General features: G+C 34.5%; 1 protein-coding gene across 3 annotated transcripts; it reads right to left on the bottom strand.

The window, feature by feature from the left end:
* Nucleotides 1-909: 909 nt before the first annotated feature.
* On the bottom strand, nt 910-23,868 carry LOC117409592 (SKI family transcriptional corepressor 2-like). Of its 3 annotated transcripts, none has more exons than XM_058994310.1 (9): nt 23,654-23,868; nt 12,275-14,077; nt 11,751-11,814; nt 10,996-11,073; nt 9,414-9,479; nt 8,914-9,012; nt 7,858-7,925; nt 7,168-7,231; nt 910-1,551 (listed from the first exon to the last, which is right to left on the bottom strand). In XM_058994310.1, the coding sequence occupies exons 2-8, from the start codon at nt 14,039-14,041 to the stop codon at nt 7,172-7,174; spliced, it is 2,202 nt and encodes a 733-aa protein (XP_058850293.1). In that variant the 5' UTR covers nt 14,042-14,077; nt 23,654-23,868; the 3' UTR covers nt 910-1,551; nt 7,168-7,171. The 3 variants fall into 3 exon arrangements, with proteins under 3 accessions (XP_058850293.1, XP_058850290.1, XP_058850301.1); XM_058994307.1 differs by lacking the exon at nt 23,654-23,868 and adding an exon at nt 15,997-16,370; XM_058994318.1 differs by lacking the exons at nt 9,414-9,479; nt 23,654-23,868 and adding an exon at nt 15,997-16,372.
* Between the last annotated feature and the right edge of the window lie 1,333 nt (nt 23,869-25,201).

The following is a 25,201-nucleotide window of genomic DNA, read 5'->3' as shown; positions in this document are numbered from 1 at the left end:
TTTATGGTCATAAAGCTGTGTGTTTCTTCACTGCTTCACAGTTAAAAAAAACAAAAAACAAACGTGTGCTTCCTCCACTGGACCTGGTTCTACTAGCCCCACTGTCGAGTAGACTCCACAGATACATTGACCCATCCACCTCAATGCGCCGGGTCTTGATTAAAAAAAAGTATCTCTCTTTCTTTTTCTATTTCCTACTGTCTGAAGGCTGTGCTCCACTCCGCTGTAAGCTACGCGCTGCTCCAGCCCCAGTTGTGTGACTGCACGCGGTCTAGACTAGACACTCAGCCCACTACCCTCGGTGCTTGTGCCCTCGGTGCCTTGGTGCTTCGGCACCCTCAGTGTCTCGGTACCCCAGAGCCTCGGTGCCCTCTGTGCTTAAACGCTTTGTGCCTTCATGCCTTCATTAGGCACAAGGGGCCTTGAGGTTGCACGCTCACCACACAAACATTAGTTTGGCGGTAGCGTGACGTCCCTTGTCTGCTGACTCCACTTACGCTCCCTCGCGACGGCTTTGATATACTTTCATAAAAAGTATTGTTGTTGATTGTCTTCGAATTGAAAGGGAATGTTAGGTTACGGATGTAACCCTGGTTCCCTGAATGAGAAGATGACCAACAAACCTTGCGAGGTTGCATCACTTGCATTCACAGGTTCGATGCAAAAGAGAATGTGATCTCCGTGGAGTGACTACTTATTCCCTCAGCAGGCGGGACCGAGGACGTCACTCCCCGGAGGGGCCTATCGGCAGCTCTGACATAAAATGCTCAGTAAATACCTGACCTGTGGTAGGCATATCCCAAAAGTATTGTTGTTGGTCGTCTTCTTTTTCAGGGGACCGGAGTTGAAATAGATGCAACAGACGCTACTAATTTAAAACAAAACAAAACTGCTCTTGTTATAATCCTTTTTATAGACTTTATTTATCCACATAAATAGTAAAGAAACTACAATAACAGATTTAAATACATTTGTGGTAACAGTTCATCATAATGCTTTTAATTACACCCCAAGTATCTGACAGGGGACCGTTCATTTGATTTATACAGCAGGCAGGCTACCAGAGAAGGGATAACAGTACATACAGTATGGAATACCCTTCAATAATACTGCAATTTCAGCTAATCTTTAAACAAATGAAAGTGTCTCATTTTACAGATATTAGTCTGAAAAAGAAAAACAAGGCTTTATTGGTTGGACTAAATGTATGTCTTCATATCTACAGTTCCCAGATTTTACAACCAATTACTAGACCCATGAGGGCCGAGATTTGTTAGAGAAAAATATACACAGCTGAAAAAAAGTGCCATCAAACAGCAGTGTTTTCAATGAGTCAGTGTTATCGTTCCTACAGTATCAGTTACATCCTTTCTACGCTGCTATTTTACATTGAAGTCCATGGATTGGTAGGTGGTCACAGGCCTGGCTCCTGACACTGAGAACCCTGTACAGGGTTAATGTATGATTTCTTCCAGATCTCTGAATTGGCCGAAGCTCTGAGGTGGGTGATTGTATCTTACAGGAGGTGAGCTGCAGCAGGTACAGAACTTCCTGTAAAGAGAATAAAAGGGAAGGTAAGATCACAAGTCCACATTTTTCTTTTCAGAAGAAAGATGCTTAATTAGTAAGCAGCGAGGTACCAAAAAATATAGCGTTACACGTCCCCATGTGTTGCTACAACTGTTTAAATGTCTATTTCAAAGCTCTTTTCAAAATGTCTGCTGATGTTCTAGTGCACTGATAGAGTAAGGATTATTGCCCACATTGTCAAACAGGTAACACAGCAATAACATCGTTATGTTTCTTCCTGCAGTGATTTAGAGGACAGATTTCAAATCCCAGTGCACTAGAGCAGACGTTTTAGAGCACTAGCAACACATGGGGACGTATAGCGCTATATTTTTCGGGAGCCAGTTACTTACTCTTCAAGAAAAGGTTGGGAACAAGAACAGGCTGTTTGGCCCATCAAGACCATTTGACTTTAAGGGGCAATGCTTATCTGACTCATGCATACTTGATGCTATACAGTATAAGCAGAAAATGAGCTTGTATATACTTTGATTAACCCCACCAATATCTTGTCATTTTACTGCGTCCTCATGGGACCTCAGTCATATAATGCCAATTATAAAACGTATGAGAAATCAACCAAATTCCAGTACATCTTAACATGTGAACAGTTGTCTTCCTGTACGTATAACATATAACATAATACATTAAAAAATATAACTTTTTTATATTTAATAGTAGTTCCTGAGTATGATTGTCATTTTTGTGATTTATATTATGTTAAAATGTTGTGTATCTTATTATTACAGAAATCTTTTTGCAGACTTTCTGCAGCTCAGCTTTACGAGATATCTTTTAAATGTTTATCACAGCATGGTACAAGCATAGCAAAATTTGTTGTAAAACAAACTATATACACAGTAACCTGGTGATAAAGCACAGGTAAGCATGGTAAAATCAGAGACATGCAAGGTAAAGCGTTGAAAAGCATGGTAAGGTGTGATGAATATGTGGTAAAAACTATGTGCAAATTTTATAATTAATGGCAATACAGGATTCTATTCAACTGATAGCATATATACGCTCCCATGAAATATATGCACGCCTAGGTGGTGATTAGGTGTGCAGCGAAGCCAAGGGTCTTTAACCACCCAGAAGTGCATATATTTCTTGATAACCGCACAGCCCGAAGTGGTTTATACTGAATATAAAACGGCTACTTCAAAGTTAATTGTCGTTTGGGGGACGAAAAATAATTAAAACACTTTTTAAATAAAAAAATACACTTTTATTATGTGTTCATCCACAGTGTTATATAGTCCCAAAAGACAAAACATTTAATTTGTATTCAATAATTAGTTTTAAGTTTTACTGCTTTCAGATCGATGTTCGGCTACAGACATTATTTCCCTTGATGCCGGCCTGGCTTCAGAAAGTAGGTGCAGTGCAGTGCTTCTCAAGCAGCGTTGTGAGAGACTGGCTTTGTTGCTTCATTTAGGCATAATTTCACCAAGGAAATGTATTCCCATTGATTCACGGGAGTACCAGTAGGGTCCAGTGTTCAGGATTTGCTGAGGAGCTCTGAGTGGGTGCAGGTAACAGGCTGTTACATCGGGAGGGCATTTTGATAAATGGTTTTTAAAGCTCTGCACCGGACAACTGGGGTCTCAGTGTTAAAAAAAAAACAAGAAAAACTGGAGACTTGAATACTGGTCGTCAGTTGAACTTCTTGCACTGGCATAAAATTCCCTCAAAATGTTGTTGTAGTTTTCTGGACTTATTTCCTTAATTAATTAACAGTAGTAGTTCTTCTATTTCATTTAGCTGTGCCTCATGTAATCTTATGTGTCTACTGTTGACATTTTCTGTAGCACTTAATTTTTTTCTCTTTTTCATGTGGATTACTGTCTTCACTAGGAAATGTATTACATCAAATGGACAGTTGTGGCAGTGGTTTTATAGCTAATAAATAAAATGGCAGTTTGTCATGAAATTTTGTCATGGAATTTTTATAATGTCGTGTATTTATTTATACAGTGTGTATACGAGCCGTGCGTATAAGCTAGATATGCGCACGGTCATGTGATGCTTTAATTGTAGGGCAGCAGTGTGGAGTAGTGGTTAGGGCTCTGGACTCTTGACCGGAGGGTTGTGGGTTCAATCCCCAGTGGGGGACACTGCTGTTGTACCCTTGAGCAAGGTACTTTACCTAGATTGCTCCAGTAAAAACCCAACTGTATAAATGGGTAATTGTATGTAAAAATAATGTGATATCTGTATAATAATGTATAATGTGATATCTTGTACCAATTGTAAGTCGCCCTGGATAAGGGCGTCTGCTAAGAAATAAATAATAATAATAATAATAATGCTGTTTAACCAATCAGAGGTTGTTATTTTTCCAAGTTGTATATATATATATATATATATATATATATATATATATATATATATATATATATATATATATATATATATATATATATATATTACTGTATATATATATATATATATATATATATATATATATATATATATATATATATATATATATATACATATATCAGAGGTCCACATGGGTAGAAAATGTACCCGCCATGAAAAAATACCCGGGTACCCAGGTATTTTTTTGGGTAGTGATTAAAAAAAAAAAAAAACATATATTAATGTTTTAAGTGCATGATACATACGGTATTTAAATACTATATAGTACACATACATTTAGTCCCTTCAGCTCTGTAGACTTGTGTAACCTGGAAACATCTAAATAATAATAATAATAATAATAATAATAATAATAATAATAATAATAAACATCTCCTCTTAAATACAGTTATTAAGTTAAATGCGCTTCATGCTGAAGGATTCTTTGCAACATATATTCCGCTGTTGTTATTGTTGTTGTTGTTATTGTGGTTGTTAACATGGCTATTATGTTCAGTTTTAAAACTAATGCAGTCGTACAGCACCGCTATTACATTCTGAACGGTCGCAATAGCTACCGTAAATTGAGCCAGCTGGGTTTTGACGGCAGCCGCAAAACAGTTAGTGGGTCTGTTTGGTTGTAACAATAAAGTGCCGTTCCATATCCCTAAATTCTGTCTTGTGAATACATAACAGTGGCATCCAAGCAAAGCATTTGGTTGGATTTCTTTACCAAGCAGGAGAAAACAGAATTTGCAAACTCTGCCAAAGAAATAATTAATTGAAATATATAATAAATGGGCTTCAGTGAGTTACAGGAAAATAAATTCCATCTTGGGTTTCTGTGACGTCTTAAATACGAGACCGAAGGTTGAGTAATTTATAAACTGTCACAGAAACCTGAGATGGAATTGTTTTCCTGTAACTCACTGAAGAGGCCCATCTATTATTTTGTATAATACATGGATACCCTTGTGATGCTAATATTAAAGAAGACGAGATTCAGCAGTACAGTTGGTTTTTTTAAAAAAACATAGTGTTTCAGTGCTATACATACGTTCTATGTTGTTATCCGTTAGTGTTTCAGCTTTATTTGGATGATTGCCTTTACCTTGTTTTAATTTCCTGTTCCTCACCAGTTTCTCCAGGATACAAATGTACCAGCTTTACATCATTTTTTTATTTTTTAACGTATTCTCAATTTGTTGATCATTAACGTTCTGTACAGTGGGTGTTGTCGAGTGATTGAAAATGAGACATTTTGTATTTTATTAATTGAAAGTGATGTCTCGAGGAGTCGAATTGGTCAAAGTTGAAGTATATTTTGCTCTAGAGGAATTATCACTTTTTGACGTCACTACTGGTATTATGCCTTCTTTTTCAATGGGCTCAGGGTGCAAATATAGCCTTCATGTATTTTATATATATATATATATATATATATATATATATATATATATATATATATATATATATATATATATATATATATATACTTGTAAAAAGCTTATATAAAGATTTTAATACAATATAGAGTTGCACACCAAGGGGAGACGTTTACAGTGGCACTGAAAATATGAAGTAGAAACACAGCATGCCATGGCCATTGCCTGCTAGAGAAATGAAGGTTGCTGCAATTAATCTCCCTAAGATCAATAACCATGCCTGCTACAGAGAGTTTGTTTTCTGTCATAAACCAGAAGACTGTTTCGTATCTGACAATTTTTAAATGTGTTTTTTGTACTTCACATTTGGATGCTTGAGACTAAGTTTCTGACATGAGCAGATATCTACCAGTTGGATAATGACAGTTTTACCTGAACTGGCTTAGATGATCTTATAATATCTCATCCAATTTCTATGAAGGCCCTGCGACATGCTGTGAATGGCAATTCAGATTTCATTACAATTTGCTGTGTGATGGCGTCACTGTGGTTGCTGTTTTTCTTATGCTGCTGGTTCAGAAGTAGGCTGAATGTACTGGTCGGAAAATCTTATTAACATTTTGCAGACATGAATCCTCATTATTGCCTATAGAATAGACATTTTGCTCATACCTACAGAAATGTGCCGTCTCTTTGTTTATGTACTGAACTCAACAGCTATGATTGACAGGTTCTGTATTTGACATTGTATTGTACTTGTTTGTATCAACTACTGTTCAATGTATTATTTGTATAGCTTTATAGCTTTTTGTAAAACTACATTTCAGAATGCAGCATTTTTAAATAACTACTGTGTCAGTTGTGACCACAAGAGGGAGCAGGGACTTCACTAAAGCAAAAAATAAGCATAATTTGCCTAAATATGGACTACTAATGTAGAAACAGATTGACAACCGTAGAAAAACTGTACTGTATTACGTGTTATTGCTGATACATGTATAATTTTAGAAAATATTATATTTTTCTCGCAGGACTTAGTTACTGACAACTTAAAAATGTTCACCTGATTGAAAATATAATAAACTACAGCATATTAATATTGAAATAATTTAAAATGTTTAAATAAGGGTAGATTTTCAAAAAGTCTCAATGTTATTATTAGTAGTATGGGGTGTGAGTGTATGTGTGTATATTCACATTGTCAAACAGATTTTCCAATTTAAAATAGAAGTAAGCTGATGACATTTATAATAAAAACATATATGTTTTAAGGCAATGTGATTTTTTTATCATTCCAACAATGCCATTTTTCTTCACCTCAGTGTCGCTGGATTTTCATAATATGTCAATAATTTTACATTTCAAATATATGGCTTGACAAGGACTTATAGTTTATAGTGCAACTTCATTAAAACATTTAATTTTAATATGCATACGTGTCCTTTTGTGTACATAATTAACACAGGATACATTTACTGTGTGTTTAATCTTCCTCATTTATTTAACCAACAAACTATAATATTATTTGACACACAAAAAAATTTTGTTCCATTTTCGTACACATCATAATTCTTCTGAAATATATGATTTTTGCTGGTTGGGCATGCATTTGTTACACATGGAAACTGCTGTAACTGTTAGAGACTAATATTAAGCCAGCTGTTACAGGCAAGGCAGTATACAATCATTATTTGGGGGCTTTGACCAAAAATGACACACTTGCGATGGGATTCACCACCGCCTGTTGAATGAGTTCTCTCCTGACCACCTGAAGTAGCGCTATACCCTATTCACTGTGCAATGGCTGTCCACCAACTCTGCCATTACATGACTTTATTAGATTACGTACCTTTTTAGGACTTGCTGAGATGTGTGCCGAGTTTTTCTTTCCGTATCAAGTTTGCATAGGGAATCTGCAACAAAAGACATAATGAAGTTTTGTAACTTAGGTTTGGGAGGAGGGACATCTTCCTACACATGATAAGTCATCTAATTTGATCCATTCAGAAAACATGCATAAGCAAATAACTTGCCCCTCCTTGTGTTTGAGTCTTCCCCATCTCCACCCTTAAAGCTTGGGGGGGGGGGGGGGGGGGTCTCTTGTCTTATTCAAATTCACTAAATCAATATGTGAAGTGAACCCTATTCTCTTTACCTATAAATCAAGATTTTTTGTGGATTATAATGGAGAGTGTGGAGAGGAACAGGTGATACCTCAAAGCAGCAGGGCAAAATATGGCCATTTTGGAGGGTTTGTGTAGGCATAAGCATTGATGGATAAAAACAGTGCTCAATAAATATACAGATGAGGCATTTATACTTTAATCTCTTTAAGGACTTTTCCTACAGAACATAAGTGGGGATGTTCTGGAATGTTTCAAAATCAGTTGAATGGCCTGTTTAGCTGCCACTCTACAGACTGCATACCAGCATTTATGGTTACGTCCATTGGAATCGTTCTGTTATGACAAATATTAAGCTGGTCAAATGCGTTTTTGACAAAATGCTTTCTGTACCCCAGAATGTTAGTGTCTCGTACCATTTGTAATTGTTGAACCATCTCTTCTCTGTACGCTAACTCTCTCTTCATTTGGTCCTGGAAGTTATCTGTTCAGATAAAGAGATTTAAGCTATAAAACTCTTTCCACAAACCATAAGATGTACTGTACATGTTGAGCATAGAAAATACTGCACTTATTACAAGGATTTGTTTAGGTGAACACAGCATGCCTAACCAACAAGCCCACTGGACCAGAAAAAGAAAAAAAAAGGTTCCTAAGCCATGTTAAATTACAAGGCTGTATCTTTTGTATAATCTATGGTTTATATACTTTAAACTATTTTCTATTCATGGTTCTAAAGCTAGTTTCAGATCTTTGCCGTGTTAAATGTTGCTGACTGGACTTTATTCTTTTTTCATAGGGAGTGGGCTTATTGGCGCTGCACTCATGTTGCCAGTATGCTCTAGTCTTGGTCCTCCCAGTAGATGTCACTGTTATGGTAGGTGGCATTGGACTTCAACACAGGTCACTTAAGGAGGTATTGCTAGCTTATTGTTAAAGGCAGTATTAAACCAAATAAATAAAGGCATGGGACTCTGACTACAGCTCTGTACAAAAACACCTATACAAATATCTTTGTAATTATTTAAACTACTATTTGTAATAGAGAGGTATTATGGTATTAAAGTGTATTCTTCATATAGTTGCTACTTTTTCAAAAGATTTGTTTCATTCTTTTTTTAGCTTCTGGCGTTTAAATGTATTAACAAGCAATGTCCTATTCAATCAATACCGCCTTAAATTATCTTCATGTCAACTATTGATGCTAAAATGGGAGTATATGGCATTTTTGTTGAATGGTATAAGAATATTGGGAGGATAATGGACATAAATGCTGAATATATGAACTATTTCCAGCTATAACATTGATATTTGCTATTACCAGCAGGCAGGCATTTTCGTATCTGTTAAATGAAAGTGTTCTGAATGAAGTCTTTATATATTACAACTATGAGCTGTTATAATCATCTTTACCGACATGATCACCCTAAATCTACATCTCTGATGTAAAAGTAACTAAACGGGTTACTTACTGAAAACAGGGAATGCAGCAGTGCCCTTTAACACATGGAACTCCTGCTCCAATCTTCTTCGTAAATCTATTTGTTCTAAAAGCACTTTCTGGAGCTCTTCTGCAAAACATAAAATAAATATCCCAATCATAATAGAATTATGTTAAAAGGAATTGAAAAATGACAAGAAATAAATACACTGAAATACAATGCACAATGTAATCATACCAAACATGACAGGATGACAGAACAGAAAACAGCACTGCTTGAGAGTTTATGAATAAAAAAGCATTGCCATATGTTACGCATTAAGATTAATAGAGTACACAGTGTCACGGAATGAGTATCCCATTTTAAAATGTTTGCATTTATCTCAATTATAGTTAATTGGGAGTCCATATACTGTATCACCAAAATGTTGTGGTATCAAAATATACAAATCAAAAATGAATTCTTGAATATTGCTATGCAATATAATAATAAAGCATATAAATGCATCTATAAATGCTAAGTTAGCATACCTTTTTCCATATTTTCTACATCTTTTTTTAGTGAAACAGGTGGAGTTGTTTCTTGCCCCTGGTCACCTAAATCAAAATATGAAAATTATTATTATTATTATTATTATTATTATTATTATTATTATTATTATTATTATTATTATTATTATTATTATTATTAATATTATTATTATTATTATTACAATATACTGTAATTCAACCTTTCACTCGCTGAAGAAAACCAAACAAGGTTACAGTGTGACACAAACAAGAAGTGATTAGCATACAACTGAAATAATAAATGATACAAAGATTGTGAGCATAAAAATATTTATACAAATTATATCTCTGAAATGTATGGAATATTATTATTATTATTTATTTCTTAGCAGACACCCTTGTCCAGGAATATATATAGAAAAACAATATCCTAGATATATCATGGATAGATGAGAAAATAACTAAATATGTTATCTTTATAAATAATATTCAATTACAGTATTGCTGAAATGTAATGAAACACTTTTTCAGTAGGCATATTTTTGGGGACTGACAACTATACTATTATAACAGTTATATTATGTGAGTGATATTAAACATTATTGTAAAATAGATATTGATAGACCACAACGAACAAGTACATGTTATTTTACAAAACACAAAATAAATAAAAGGCCCAAACAAAGAAATTCTGTTGCAATTTATATAATCTGCCTTTTCTTTTTTCATCTCCCTCCCTAAGCCGCTCACATTTTCTTCATTTCAAACCCCAGTGTTCTTGCTCTCTTCCTCTCTCTGTCTCATTTGACAGGCAAATTTGCAGACTTTGCCCGAGGATAACAACCTCGTTTGACAGTCAATTAACCGTGAATAGTCAAAGCCAAAGCAGTTTGCATTACATAAATGGGAAATTAGATTCCTTTCTCCCAAGAAACAGAACTCTCCTTAAGACACGGCAATAGACACTTTGGAATCCAAACTTCTAATCACGTCCTCCCTTAGCCCTTAGAGACATGCAGCAATCAGGGAAAGGTGCTTTCATTTAATTTGTTTCATGTAATTTTAAAAATGTATTATACGTTATGTGAAGAGATCATTATCATGTAGATGATATAAATGTTGGCATATATGTCATAAAACACTTTTAATGTATTTTTGACATATATTAAAAGCAATAAGCTGTGATCTTTTTAATGGAAGGTTTCTTGGAGGAAAATGCAATTATTTCCATGTTATACCATTCAAATACTGATTGCCATATTTGTGTTAGCTGATATTCTTTTAGAACTGTTGTGAGTCCCAATAGAATTCACATACAGTACGTGACGGTCATATGTTCTGCCACTGCTGTATTTTATTATTTTGATGCATTTAACCTTAAAGACCTTGAAAGGATTTTTTAAAATGTATTTACAATACTTAGGTGTTGCAAAGTCATATGATTTTCTAGCATTCCATTTAAGTTGTATTATTATTATTATTATTATTATTATTATTATTATTATTATTATTATTATTATTATTATTATTATTATTATTATTATTTGTATTTAGGGTTGTTTCTATTAAAAATACTTTATGTTTAAAATAGAAGCTGAAGTACCTGGAGTTTCTCTCCAGAATTCTGTTCCAGGTGTGTCTGTATCAGAAATGAAGAAGGTGCTCTGTTCCTTACTTTCTTCTGTAAAAGTAACAATAACATATTATCATTTCTGTATCATTTAAAGAATCCTCTGCTTAAATTATTATTTTTTAAACACTGAACCACTGAGCTGAAATTGCTGTAATCTGCAAAACATTTGACAATAATATAAAATTATTATTATTATTTATTTCTTAGCAGACGCCCTTATCCAGGGCGACTTACAATTGTTACAAGATATCACATTATACATTATTTCACATTATACAGATATCACATTATTTTTACATACAATTACCCATTTATACAGTTGGGCTTTTACTGGAGCAATCTAGGTAAAGTACCTTGCTCAAGGGTACAACAGCAGTGTCCCCCACTGGGGATTGAACCCACAACCCTCCGGTCAAGAGTCCAGAGCCCTAACCACTACTCCACACTGCTGCCATAAAAACATAAAAAACATAAAAGCTAAAGAAACTGAGGGGTTTACAACCCTGTTATTTTTGGCCTGGCCCCAGCGTAACAAATTATTACATGTAAAAGTCATCAAAATACCCCAGAACGTTTACGATTATGGCTTATAATAATGTCAACTGAGTCTATTGACTCAGAGGGTTTTTTTCTGAAACCATGATACATGATATAGGAAAATCTGTTTATAATGAAACATTAGAGAAGAGAAAAGAGGTCAAAATAAAAAAAAAGAAAACACTTACCTGAAAAGGTTCCATTTTCTTTGGTAGTAAAAGTTGTCTGTGTGTTCGCTGTATTTTTGTGACCCTGAAACACAACCAATAAAACACATTGTGATATCCTACAATACAATTAGATGAAATTCTGTCTTTTCATCCCCACAGGCACTTGAAAAAGCAACATCTTTTTTTTCAGTTTTCCCATTTACTCCTATTAAAAAAGAATAATCAAGGACTAGATTAAATGGAAAGAACTATTCCTGCTACAGAAACAGCTGTTACTAGTTCCTTCAGCAATCACAGCTGATGCAGTGTTACCAGAGGTTAAAGATTAAAAAGGCTAATAGGAAAAAATGACAAAGCAGAACAAATATAATGTAGCTGTTAAACAATACGCGATTCGGCTTATTAGGGAAAATCAAAGAACACTGAATATTTCATTTCTGCAGGGAAATGGGTTATCAATCTTATTATGCATATATATATCAACTGAGCCTAAAATTGCATTTAAATAATAATTAGCTAAACAGCCTAAAGGGAATATTTACATCTTTGTAGCTTGACTCCTCCGATGAGACATGAATAGGACTTCTTGAGTCTTTGAGATTAGCAGGTGAATTCTCTGTGCTGCCAGTTTTTATATTGTTGGTTTCTGCTATGATGCTGGGGAAGTGGACTCTCTCTTTAGCCCTTTGCTCCCCATTTTCTGGAGGGACTATGATCTGGGTGCACTGGCCACTGCTGAAATCCTCTTCCTCTTCATCCTGCTGTTTGTTGGTCTCCACATCCACCTCCTGCTCCTCATCACTGTCCCCACTGTCGCTCTGGTAACTGCAGCTGGTCCCGGGGGAGAGGTGCCTATCAGAGCCAAATTCCTCCAGGTTACCATGAAGCTTGGCGATGCTCTCCGCATCTTTAACTACAGGCCTGAAGGCAGAGTGGTAGCTCTGTTTCCTGGCCTGGAATGAAGACATGTCCATGAGCTTCAGCCTCCCGTCGGACGCTGGCCTGAGGTCATTAGTTGTCGGGGTACATTCATTTTCAAACAAGCCACTCCTGGAATTGGCCATGCTGGCTGCTTCGCTTTGGTCCGAGAGGTCAAGGAAAGCCTGCCTCAGTGTGGGGTTTTCAGAAAGAGAGGTGAGTGCGTTGGGTTGAGGTTGGAGGTAGGTGGGGACCGGAATACCGGCAGGGGTCCGTGGTGGCCAAAACATACAAAAGGGTGGATAGAAAGCATCCTTCCTCCCAGGCCAAAGAAGTCCAGATAGTCCACTTGGTTTCTGCCCATTAGCAGGTTCGCTGTCATCTTTTTTCTGACACAGGCTAAAAGCCGGAAAGGTGTAAGGGTTTGGGAAGAGAGAGGTGGCGGGGAACTTTTGCAGCATGCCAAAGCTCTTGCTTGGAACTGGGATGACTGGGTAGCTGCGAGGGTTTTTCCGAGGGGACAGGCTTGTTCCCTCAACATCTTCATCCTCTTCAAACCTGGTCCTTTTCTGAGATAGATCTGGAGTTATCATGTGAGGGAGTACACTATTGACAGCCTTCATCTGGCTGAGAGAAGAGCAGTTCCCCTGGGGCAAGGCTCTCTTCCGACTTCCCCCATTAAACATGGCTTTCACGTCCTCCCATGCAAAGGCCAGGTCATCGGGTGGGGTTTTATCAGTCAGTTTGAGGTGACGCCTCCAGGAATTGAAGTTGGCAGCATCAGGCTGGGTGTATTTAGCTTCTGGGGTGCGGTGGGAGTGGAAAATGAACTTATTTGGAGAAAAGTACATATTACAATAGGAGCATTTGATGCATTTAGCCCTGGAGCTGTTGTATCGAGCTGGAATAAAGTTTCCCCTGGAACCCCAGGCGCATTCATGAGACACGTCAAATGCAAAGTTATCTGGAAGCTTTGGGGGTGAGTTCTCGCCCAGGAAGGACTTGCAAAGTCTCTCTGCTTCCCTTTTGGTTATCATGCCACATCTCCTGGAAGAGATAGGCATGGCTCCGGCTCGCCGCAGGATTTCCAGCTGTACAGGTGTGCACTGAACACAGGTGATCCCCAAAGCAACCCTCCTGTTGTGGATCTCATTGTAGCTGTAGTGCTTCAAAAGGGTGTTGGAGATCTGTGCCAGACATAGCCTCTCTTGGCCATCAATTACCAGGGAAACAATAGGAACACCATACAGTATGACCTGACCCACTTGATTGGGCTTTAAAACGGAATGGTTAGCCCTTGGTGGAGTTATAGGTTCTTGCAGGTAGGTGTTTGTCGGTGGAGTCATTACAATATCGTCTGGTCTAGGTAGTGGGGTTTTTTCCATCTCCATACGAACGTAAAAAGAATGTCTTTGGTCCTTTTCCCCCTGCAAAACCAAAAAAAAAAAACTAAATTTAGAAAAATTAAAGATTAAAAAAACTAAATAATGATTAATGATTTACGCAAATATGTCAGCGTCCTCTCTTGGTGAATATATACCTGTGTTCTATTAAAAACTTGTAGAGAATGTCTTCAATGTGAACTGCTCGAATATAAAAAATGTTTGATGAATGACAAATGTTCACATTTGCATCAAAACATAAGTTTAACATAATGATCTTAACATAATGATCTAATCCAATATTGTAAATGAATCTAAATTAAAAAAATGCATTCGACATTTCATAAGCTGTCTGTTCGTAACAATGAAAATGTAATGTTTTTTTTGTTTTTTTTAAACACAGTACACCCTTAGCTTGTGAAGTTATTAAAGTTAAAATAAAATGTATCTACTGTAACACTAACAACATTATCTGTTTCCTTTCTACCATAACTGTTATCAAGTGAGAATGCGTTTTTCTTCACATCGAAGAAGCCTGGTTTTTGGTTGTATATCTTTCACATTGTATAAACCACAGATGTTACTTGTCTTCCAGTCCAGAAATATTTCAGTTTTAATCTTATAGGTATGCTTGTTCGAAATATGCATTTAGGCTGCAGCACACATTTTAACAAAACTGGTTATTAAAAAATTATTTATCACGCTAAATATTAACAATCTGGATATTTGAGACGCGTTACGAAGCGCAATAAATAAATAAATAAATAAATAAATAAATATCCCTCTCCCTTTAAAAATACATTTCTACATTAAATCTACCAGTTGATTGAATTATGATTTGAATTAATGCTTTTTATTTACATAATGTTCAAACTTGCTAACTGTTGTATATGTGTTATATATATATATATATATATATATATATATATATATATATATATATATATATATATATATATATATATTCTGCTGTTCATAAAAGCAGCAGCTATATATTTTTCACTCCTGCAATTTAGTTTTCGCTGTTTTTTCGGTGCAATCAGCAACAGGTCTGTAATGTAAAATGCACAATATGAGCATCTTTGTATATTACCAAGGAACGCATCTTTAACCTTTGCAAAAAATGTTCCCCGCTATAAAGAGAGGTTGTAATATTAACACAATTGTGGGCTATAATTACATCATGCATTCCTGGTTAATAATTTAGAATACGTGTATTACATTAATCACACCCGTTTCTTAGTAATATTTTACCTATTTTTTTTAACGCTGTACTATAACCTCACAAAATATTGCTTGTAAATTGACTGCTTTCGAAATTAAATAGTGTGACTCCCATGACACTTATATTTTTTCGTTAACGTTAAACGTAAACTTCACGGCACACTAGCCAGCATACCGTAAAAAAATAAAAATAAAAAAATAATTAAAAGAAAATGCAAATTCAAAAGTCAAAAGTCACTGTGGAAACATTAATGTATCGAAGATTAAATACAATATTCTTTAATGGGGTATTATTCTTCCAACTTGTTTCATACACAAGATCACATGATTTTCATGAACTGTGCAAGGTCTTGAGAGCAAATTATCTTAACATCCAAAATTGAACCTATATTATGTGAGTTTGAAACTGAGTTACACTGTCTTTGCTACTACTACGACAACTACTACCAGGGCTGATAATAACAATTATATAAAAATAAAAGAAACTACAAAAAATGAAATAATTACAATAATGCCATTATATATATATATATATATATATATATATATATATATATATATATATATATATATATATATATATATATATATATATAAAACAGAAAACCAAATTAAAACAAACTAACCAACTAACAAAGAAACATGTTTAGATATTTTTTTTTTTACAACGCTCTACCCTCATATAGTTATGAAGTGCTTTCTATATAATGCACCGTACTCTACTATATATTGTACCGTACCTCCTGTGCAGTATCCTCTAAAAAAACACAGTGTTGCACATCTTCAAATCGCAGAAAGGGACCTTCTTCAAACAAAAATACAAATCTGATTCAGTCAGTTAAAAAAAAAAATCTAGGCTCCAAGTATTTTTAAGTTAAGCATACAGTTTAGAGAGCGGATGTATTGCGAGATGAATCATTCCCTTTAGCAATCTGTTTGTGGTGTGTGTGCCTGCCAATGTACTGGTTGTAAGTTGATTGGTGAAGCTCTGCCTCTCAACTGGCCTCGCTGCTGAAAAGCTTCACCTCGGAGCCAATGACGTCTCTCACTCACTGCCACTCAACGCGTTTTACTTTCTAAAGAGGGGCTAATAAAGGAGCCAAGCCCCAGGCAACCCGAGACGAGTCTCCCGCAAATCTGGATGAGGAAACACTACAATGAACACCCGCTCTACAGCCTTTTTTCGTATTTCAGGAGAAGGAAGATGTCATTTGAAATAGACATGCAGTGGCATCCTCTAATACAACAATCCCATATAATCCTGCCATGGTCTCTACTGAGTGTTTTTATCCGCACTTACCCAGATTTCTCCAGTCAATTCAAATCAGCCATACATCCTTACATGTGTCACATGCATCTATTATTTACATGTTCGCTTATAAACATCGTTGAATTGCAATAATATATATTCTATTGATTTGGTAAACGTTCTGCTCTAAAGGTGATAAGAAAGCTCGCACCAACCGTTTTATTTCTAATTTTCAGTCAACAATTTGTACTTATTGTACATATATGCAAAGAAACGTTTAAACATAAATGAAAATAAAATCTATAACAATAGACAGGACTCGTTGCATAGAAAAAATGTTATATAGCACATGTTGTAAAATTCCATTTAAATGTATGTCATTAAAAAAATATATATCCTAATTGACATGTCAAATGCTAAATGTCTTACATCATAAGCATTGCAAACACCTCTAAAGTTAGTTGCCACGATATGATGATTTTCAAATAACTGATACATCTGGGTTTAAAGTTTTATATATCAACAAGCTTACCTGATAAAAAACGGACTGTGTTGCATTTAAAATAATAAATAGATGATATTCTATAAACGCAGAATCTGGTAATCAAAGTGCGCAATGCATTTATTTTTTTATGCTGTTTGCAATTTTTAATATAACCCAATACAAATATATGCCAGTTAAAAAGCGTTTTTAGGTAGGCTACAGAATTTAATTGATTCATAGATTAATTGCGTTGTTATATTTTGCACCGAAAAATAATTAAGTTAATAATAATAATAATAATAATAATAATAATAATAATAATAATAATAATAATAATATCTTGACATAGTTGATGTGGTTGCTCTAAACTGTAAAACAAAGTATAAAGTATGTCGGTTGGTGTCTGGATCAATGTGCAAAGGTACAGTGAAATTAAATTAAACTTATGTGCATTTCTTTTTACAAGGGCGTTTTAAAAATACATATTTAACATGAATTGTAATATTCGAATAAAGATAGATATTTAAAAATGCAGCACAGGGAACAAAATCTGATAGTATATATGCATAGATCACTCAAATGTCAAAGCTAAATTTATCAATGCGCACTAAAAAATCCTGATCCTGATTGGCATATATATATATATATATATATATATATATATATATATATATATATATATATATATATATATATTCTCAAACTCTCATTTGCGTACTAATTGGATAAAATTGCTTTAATGGTTAAGTCAGTGACACACATTTTGTTGATAGGCTAGCAATGATGTCTGGGGATTTGGCGCTCCGATCTTAACTGAAGTCTTCCTAGTTACAGATCGAGCATATTGAAATAAAACTATCTATTGATCCTTGATCAAGTAAAAGCGTTAAATTAATATTTCGGGGAAGACACATTATTTATATCTCTTTTTTTAATTTTAATTAACTGTATTTTTACTCAAGTTTCTCTTTAGGCCAAGTAGCTTTTTTATTTCTTTCTTTATTTATTTATTTTATAAATATTGCGTCTCTTTAGTGTTGGTTTGCAAAATAACCATACTGTAAATACTGTAGCTTTTCTGAAACATACAAATCCATCCCACAACCACACTGGCTGTCCAGTCTTATAATATTAGTTCCCATTTACCTACTTGGTGCATGACGAACTAATATGTATTATAAACTATACATGTTTTTAAAGATTTGGTAATATTGTCATAATTTCAGCACTTCTTATTCTGCAAGTTTCTAAGTATAACAGATGAACTTATAATTTAAATACATATAGAAATTACAGTAACGATATACAATACATATCTTTTTTTCTCTCGCATCATTCAAATAGTGTAGTATTTTTTTCCTTAGCCACTATGATAACATATATTCCACATATCTCATATGCATTTCTGCAGTTTTGCTCGGAACCGTTGAACATCTATAACGCTTGTGATCAAAACGCTGGTAATATTTCACGCTGAACAGTCTGTTATACGTGCACATTTTGTACAGTTACTAATGTCTTTAAATACGTAACGCCCAAAAGCTTGTAAAAGGAGTTTGTTGTGATTTAGAGTTTACTGTGGGAGGAAGACTGGTACTTTTTCTGATTATTCCTGTGATTATTAAAAAAAAAGAATCTGGAATAAAAAGGAAGGCTTCGTTGCTTTGAGAGCCAAAGGGTATTGATGGAAGAGTAAAAGAGGGTCCCATCTGGACGCCCCTGCAGTTCATTTAGATCACATCACTTGTGCTTTTGTCTCAGCTCTTTACTAACCAACACACAACAGCACAAAACAGAAGGTAGCTATTTGTAGACGTTCATTTACAAAAGCAAGAAAAAACAAAAACGTTGGTGGACATGTTAAGGCTTTACAATGTAGCAAGAGATGAAAGAGAGAATAAAATAAAACACGTATATATATATATATATATATATATATATATATATATATATATATATATATATATATATATATATATATCACACACACACAATTCGGAAGCAAGTCTGTGACCGATACAGATACAGAGACATACAATATGGACTTGGTTAACTGCACTGTGCTTTTATTGTAAATTGTGTATTGTTTCTTTTTTTAAATATATTTTCTGTTTATTGTACTATAAATCCGGAAATCATATTGTCTAACTGTTTTATAATCAAGGATTGAGGAAAAAATAATTGAACTCTTTGATTCACACATGAAAACGATCAAATGATGTTGTCGTTTCGGCACGACACTGGGAATCAAATTGTTTATATTTTTGGATGTGTGTTAGGTTAGATATGTACATTTGTTTAAATACGATGCACATCAACTTGTATATATTACAGTATCACTATTCAGGGTCATGTTTTGCCGAAACAACTGTGTGTTTCTAAGCTTTACCAGATGAAACAGTGTAAGACTAAAACGTTTAACATCAAACCAGACAACAACAAATCAAAGATGCTCCGGGCGATTCATTTGAATTTTTAAATATCAGAATGCTCTCTGCCAGCTGAAATGATACATTAGCCCTGCGAATTCATACTGCCATAATTCCTTGCACAGCATGACATAGAATTGTAGGCTTTTCTGCAATGCCGCAATTATACAGCTATAATTACAATTTTGCTCTTAATGAGTCTAATGCCTATGTTTTGTATGAACGACTATACAGACAAATATACTGTGATGCCGGATATTTTTCCAGTAGGTTAGTTGGGGTCATTTTCACCTTTTTTCTAGATTAAGGGTTTTCATATTTAAATGTATAGTCATCTGCGTAAAAGTGTTTAAAACCTTTCTTCCTGATAACATAGATAATCTTTATTTAATGCAAGTGCTCTTTAATAAAAGTAAAAACTCCAATACAAATGTGTTTCTTCAATATTCTAAATACTATGCTTATTTTATAATATAATTTAATGTACTTAAATCATACACTTTTCATTAGAAAATGTAGACCTGTGTTCAATCGTTCCAACATTTTCCACTTTAAGCTGTTGTAAAACATTGTGATTATATATATATATATATATATATATATATATATATATATATATATATATATATAAACACACACACACACACACACACACACACAAAGGCGTGTGTGCTCACATGTTTAGGATCAGGGTTATTCTAATGACGTGAAAAGTCACATAGGAAAAACAAAATCAATTAGTTCACTGCCAGGTGAGTGACTAGTCTCCTGTAAATTTGTTTTTGCAGGCTTTGTAACGGTATGAACCACAAAAACATAATTCAAACCTGTATTATGGAAAGAAAGATAACCTTGGCACAACCATCTAAATTAGTTTTACTGGTCCTGTACAGCATGTAACTGGGTTGCATGGAAAGTGTAGCCCATGCTGTATTTTCAGTTACAACGTAATTGTCTCGATATTACTACACTGGCTCAAGTTCTGTGCAGAAACTTACAATAGGCCTATGTCAATTCAAACAGCAGCACGTCATCTGAGACCTGAGCCACACATACACATTTACTGTCAGGGGGACCATTTCTCAAGCACACACTGACAGAAAAAATATGGTCTTCAACAACTCATCAGCTCTTGATGCCCACCCACTGTTTTATTATTGCTGTGTTTTTTTGTAATAGAATTACGGGATTTCTTGATTGAGCTAGCTTGATTTAGTGAAAACAGAATTTGTGTTTAATATAATTAAGGACACATTTCTATTTAAAGTGTTGAGGACCTAGACCTGCTCATGAAGACTAATGCGCCATTTTTATGTACATGCAGTCGTTATCTGTGCATTATGATTAGAGTTAGGGTTAGGGTAATACTTGTTTTATAATAACTTAACATTTTTGGAAAATACTTTATGAATATGCAAATGGTCAAACACATGAATTGTTTATAACTAAAACTGCCGGGCTAGTTTCCAAAAATTCAAAGCTTACAATTGGCACTTTCATTGTTCAGCTTGTGAAAGCAAAACATAATATGCATAAAACAAGCTGTTTATGTTAACTATATACATAGAGAGAGAGAGAGAGAGAGAGAGAGAGAGAGAGAGAGAGAGAGAGAGAGAGAGAGAGAGAGAGATTTCACGTTTTATGCTTGCATGTGTAAATAAGGCCACTGTATGGGTCAAACAACACAACTGCCCTATGAACCTTTATTATTTGGGAATTAAACATCGGACACAATGGTGCAAACTTTAATGTTATGGTCATATCTGAGCATAATTTAAACAGTGCTATAAAGTGCTAAAGAAATCATTTGTAATTGATTGTGCTCAGAGAGCTATTCATCTATTAATATGTTGGTTTTCATGGATGGGGGGACCACTTTGTTTTAAGAATCTGGAACTGTGAAGGCTTACATACATACTCAGATGAATCCAACAAAGCACCATAGGTGCCTAAAGCCTGTATACAACTTGACTTCCAAAACCCGCCAATAACATTGATATCATGAGGATATGTTGTTGGTGTAGTGCAGGTGTTGGGGTTTTGGTATTCACTCTCCTCCAATCAGAATGCAGGATTTATTCCCCTTGTGATGGGATTGTGTTTCTTTGTTTTGTAGGGAGTGGTTTCACAGTAAGGTGTAGTGTCCTATCAGAAATGCGAGGTGCATACATAATTAAGAACATTATCAGCTTTTATTAGGGGACATAGAATAAATGGATATATATATATATATTCTATGCATGTTTCTGTTATTGAAATGATACAGATAACAGTCCAAGTTACTATGGCACCACAATACCTATTACTGAAGTAATTCAATCCATTCTTCTATTTTATTTGCCCCTTACTTATAAACACACTAATTGTGCTTGATGTGTTTTTTTTATTATATACATACCTATCATACACAAATTCTACAAGAATGTTTTTGTGGGAGGACAGTTTATCTTCCGTCAAGAACACTGAATTAAGTCTAGGGACTGACAGTGGGTATTCTCTTATGCTGGCACCTCAACTGTTCACAATTAAATATGTATTGTTTTATTATTTTAAGACAATATGTGGACAGACAGGTCAAAAATACTGTTATTTAAATAAAGAGAAAATGTAAATTGGGATTCATCTTTTTGTTGCCACTGTGTGTAGACACTTGTTTCTCACCAAGTTCCTCAATGAAAAGTGTGAAACTATCTTGACAACACTCACAGCTGGTTATAGGACATTAAGACCTGAAAAAAGAAAAGCGTGGGGCAATACAAATGAAGTTACAGCCTTAGACAATACAATAGGACACTAGAGAAGTTCAGACAAAATGTATGCTAAACCATTCATGCAAAGCATTTGATTAAGATGTGAGGATGCATACTCCACAGAGAAGGACCGGTGTAAATAATGCATGTGACTTAGTTCTTAACATATTGAACTATACACTCTATATTATATTTAGTTGACGTTTCATGTTAAGTTTCATTTTACATAAACTGTGTTGCAAAACGTTGGAGATTTGCAAAACCTTTTTACTCCAATCACAATCCTAAAACAAAAAAGAAACTTCAAGCCTCAAAATGTACTGTACATCTCTGATTTGGTGAGTTTATTTCTTTATTTACTCTTAATGGTTTAGGGTAAAGAGCTTGATTATCTAAACCACAACATGTTGTCGCTTGTGAAAGTGTAGTTGTTTTTATTTGAATCAGTAATTTGCAGTCTTCTTTTCCAACACCAGTTTGTGGCAACCACATCTAGAAGTTAATTAAAAAATTATAATATGTAGAAAAAAGCATGTGCTTTTCAACCATACAAGAAACATATGTGAAAATGCTGTATGTATTTTAAGGCTTTTACATTGACTGATTTTGTCATTTCATTGTTTACCAGTATGATTATTATCTATGCATACATCAACTGTAGGCCTATTACTCTAAAACAGAAATACAACATTACTAATATACTACATTAAATTAAAGATTGTTGAGAAAATACAATGAAAATACTAAACAATATGGAATCTAGCATGTGTAAAATAACCAGTTAACTAACTGGCTGTGAAGAACATACACAACTTAGTTTCCCCTAAGATGTTTTTTAAAAGCCAATATAGATATAATAACTTGTTACAAAGTAGAGAGTATTGCATTTACAATTAGAATACATTACTTCTTGTTGGTGTTGTTTTACAAGTTTAAAACGTGTTGTCTCTATTAGAGCACAGCTTCATAACTGTGGTGTCTTGCATTAAAAAAAAAAAAAAACTCTTACAGAATGAAAATCATATCATTGTTGCCAAACCGTTACGTTATTGTCATGCATTGCAATTCCACAGAATACCCTAATACTACTCTACATGAAGACACCATACTTCCAAATCATTTGTTATCTTTACGTATCCTACTAGATCAAGGACCTGGAATACTACAGGTTTAAGAAAAAACATAAGAAAATAGAAGCATGTGCAAATGACACAATAACACAGTAAACATCCATCAAAGACCAAGCACCTTCCTCAGATCGACCCGCTCTTAGCAATTCATCTTTAGTAACAAATTATACACAATTAGTCCAATCCGGCGGGTCATTGGGGTGCATAGTTGTTAAAAGCCATCCTCAATTAAAAACATGTTGAAATAAAGAGTTCAATGAATCCAGTTAAATATCTTATCTGATTTCCAAACATACCCGCCGCCCTAACAAGTCACCAAAACCCGTCAGTATCAATTAGGCAAAGTATTGCTTACCTGTGACTGTAGACTGTCGCTTTAACGCGAGATCATGCGCAACTTCAGATTGGTTCGTGCGCTGTGAACTCGGTCTTTAACAGCTGGAAACGACGGTGCGATTTGTAAATGTGTTTGTTTTGTAGTCTGCTGTTCTTTCTGATCCCGCGAGATAGAAATCTGACGTCCCTGTCCTGGAAGTTTTTGATGTGGATCGCTATTTCCTCTCTAGTTGCTCATGTAATGTATGTCTTCTTTCCAGCTAGGCAGTGCTGTGTAATGCAATGCAATACGTAACCCTATCAAATACAATTACACACTGTATGCGCGCACAGACAACGGGTAAACCTGGGGCACAAGGATCAATCATAAAATGATGCACAATACAGGGAATGGAAACACAGCTGATTGTACCCATATATGTACAGTATTAGTTCCAGCTTTCATAGAAATAATAATAATAATAATAATAATAATAATAATAATAATAATAATAATAATAATAATAATAATAAAGCTGTTAACCTACATGTTTTACAAATGTATCAAAAAATACTAACATTGCAAAACATTAGTGCTGTTCGCTTAGGGATATAATCACTGGGTAAAACAAAGCAAGAAAAAGTAAACGAAATCATAACAATATTTATAACTTTTTACAATTTGTATGAAAAAAAACCCCCCAAAAAACACAAAAGTATACAACACACAACTGGAAACAGCATTATATTAATACCAGCATTTTAAACAGTTTATTAATGGTAGAACATTAAAATAACTGTTTGGTAAGGAAGACATTGTTAAGACATTACTTTTATAGGCAGAAGTAATATACTTAACTTAATGTTACCGGCACCCGTGTTAGCCTTATAAATTATCGTATTCCGGTAGAACTATTTCTGTTGCTCAGCCGTGTAAACTGTTTAGAAAACTAAGATTAAAATAGTCTTTACATTTCAGAATGTTTTTCATTTTCCATTTGCATTCCCTTATTCAGAAGCATTACTTCTGAAAACGTAAAATGTAACGCGCAAAAAAAAAAACCAAACAAACAAACAAAAAACCTAAATGAACATAGCCTACATATCAACTAGTTTACGTGCACCTCTGTGTAACCTAAATTGGGTGTTCCATTGCAATGCGCAACACCTTGTTGAGAGGAGTCACGCACCTGCTATATTATACATTATGCATGTGTGCGCTGAACGGGACTAGCGCTATAAATTAAATGTGTGTAGACTGTTACAGCCTGTTACTGTGACAATGTGGCATTTATTTTAAAGCAACTGCTATTAAAAATAATTACCAATCCGATTAATGTCACTTATAATAAAGTACAATATAGGTTACATTAACATCGTTAAATACATGCACACAATGAAACAACCACACAACATTAGCAAATATAGAAGAATTGTTCGATTATATCACTTTCTTTATGCAGCTTGTAATGCTTAAATACCGGTGGCTTCAAATATTGAACTTTTTATAATACGTTTAATAACTTTAATGGTGTGTATTAATTTCAGGGTACAAAGCTCTAGGTCTGTTGACGTAATTGATTAATAT

This window comes from Acipenser ruthenus, chromosome 2 (assembly GCF_902713425.1).
Source record: "Acipenser ruthenus chromosome 2, fAciRut3.2 maternal haplotype, whole genome shotgun sequence".
Taxonomy (NCBI): Eukaryota; Metazoa; Chordata; class Actinopteri; order Acipenseriformes; family Acipenseridae; genus Acipenser; species Acipenser ruthenus.
This window is presented reverse-complemented; position numbering and strand designations above follow the sequence as displayed.

Excerpts from the sequence above, each read along its gene's own strand:
- LOC117409592 (XM_058994310.1), bottom strand. The coding sequence starts at position 14,041 with ATGGAGATGGAAAAAACCCCACTACCTAGACCAGACGATATTGTAATG. Across the intron at positions 11,074-11,750 it reads AGAAAATGGAACCTTTTCAG|AAGAAAGTAAGGAACAGAGC; the intron begins GTAAGTGTTTTC and ends TTACTTTTACAG. Across the intron at positions 7,232-7,857 it reads TGGTTCAACAATTACAAATG|ATTCCCTATGCAAACTTGAT; the intron begins GTACGAGACACT and ends CTTTTGTTGCAG.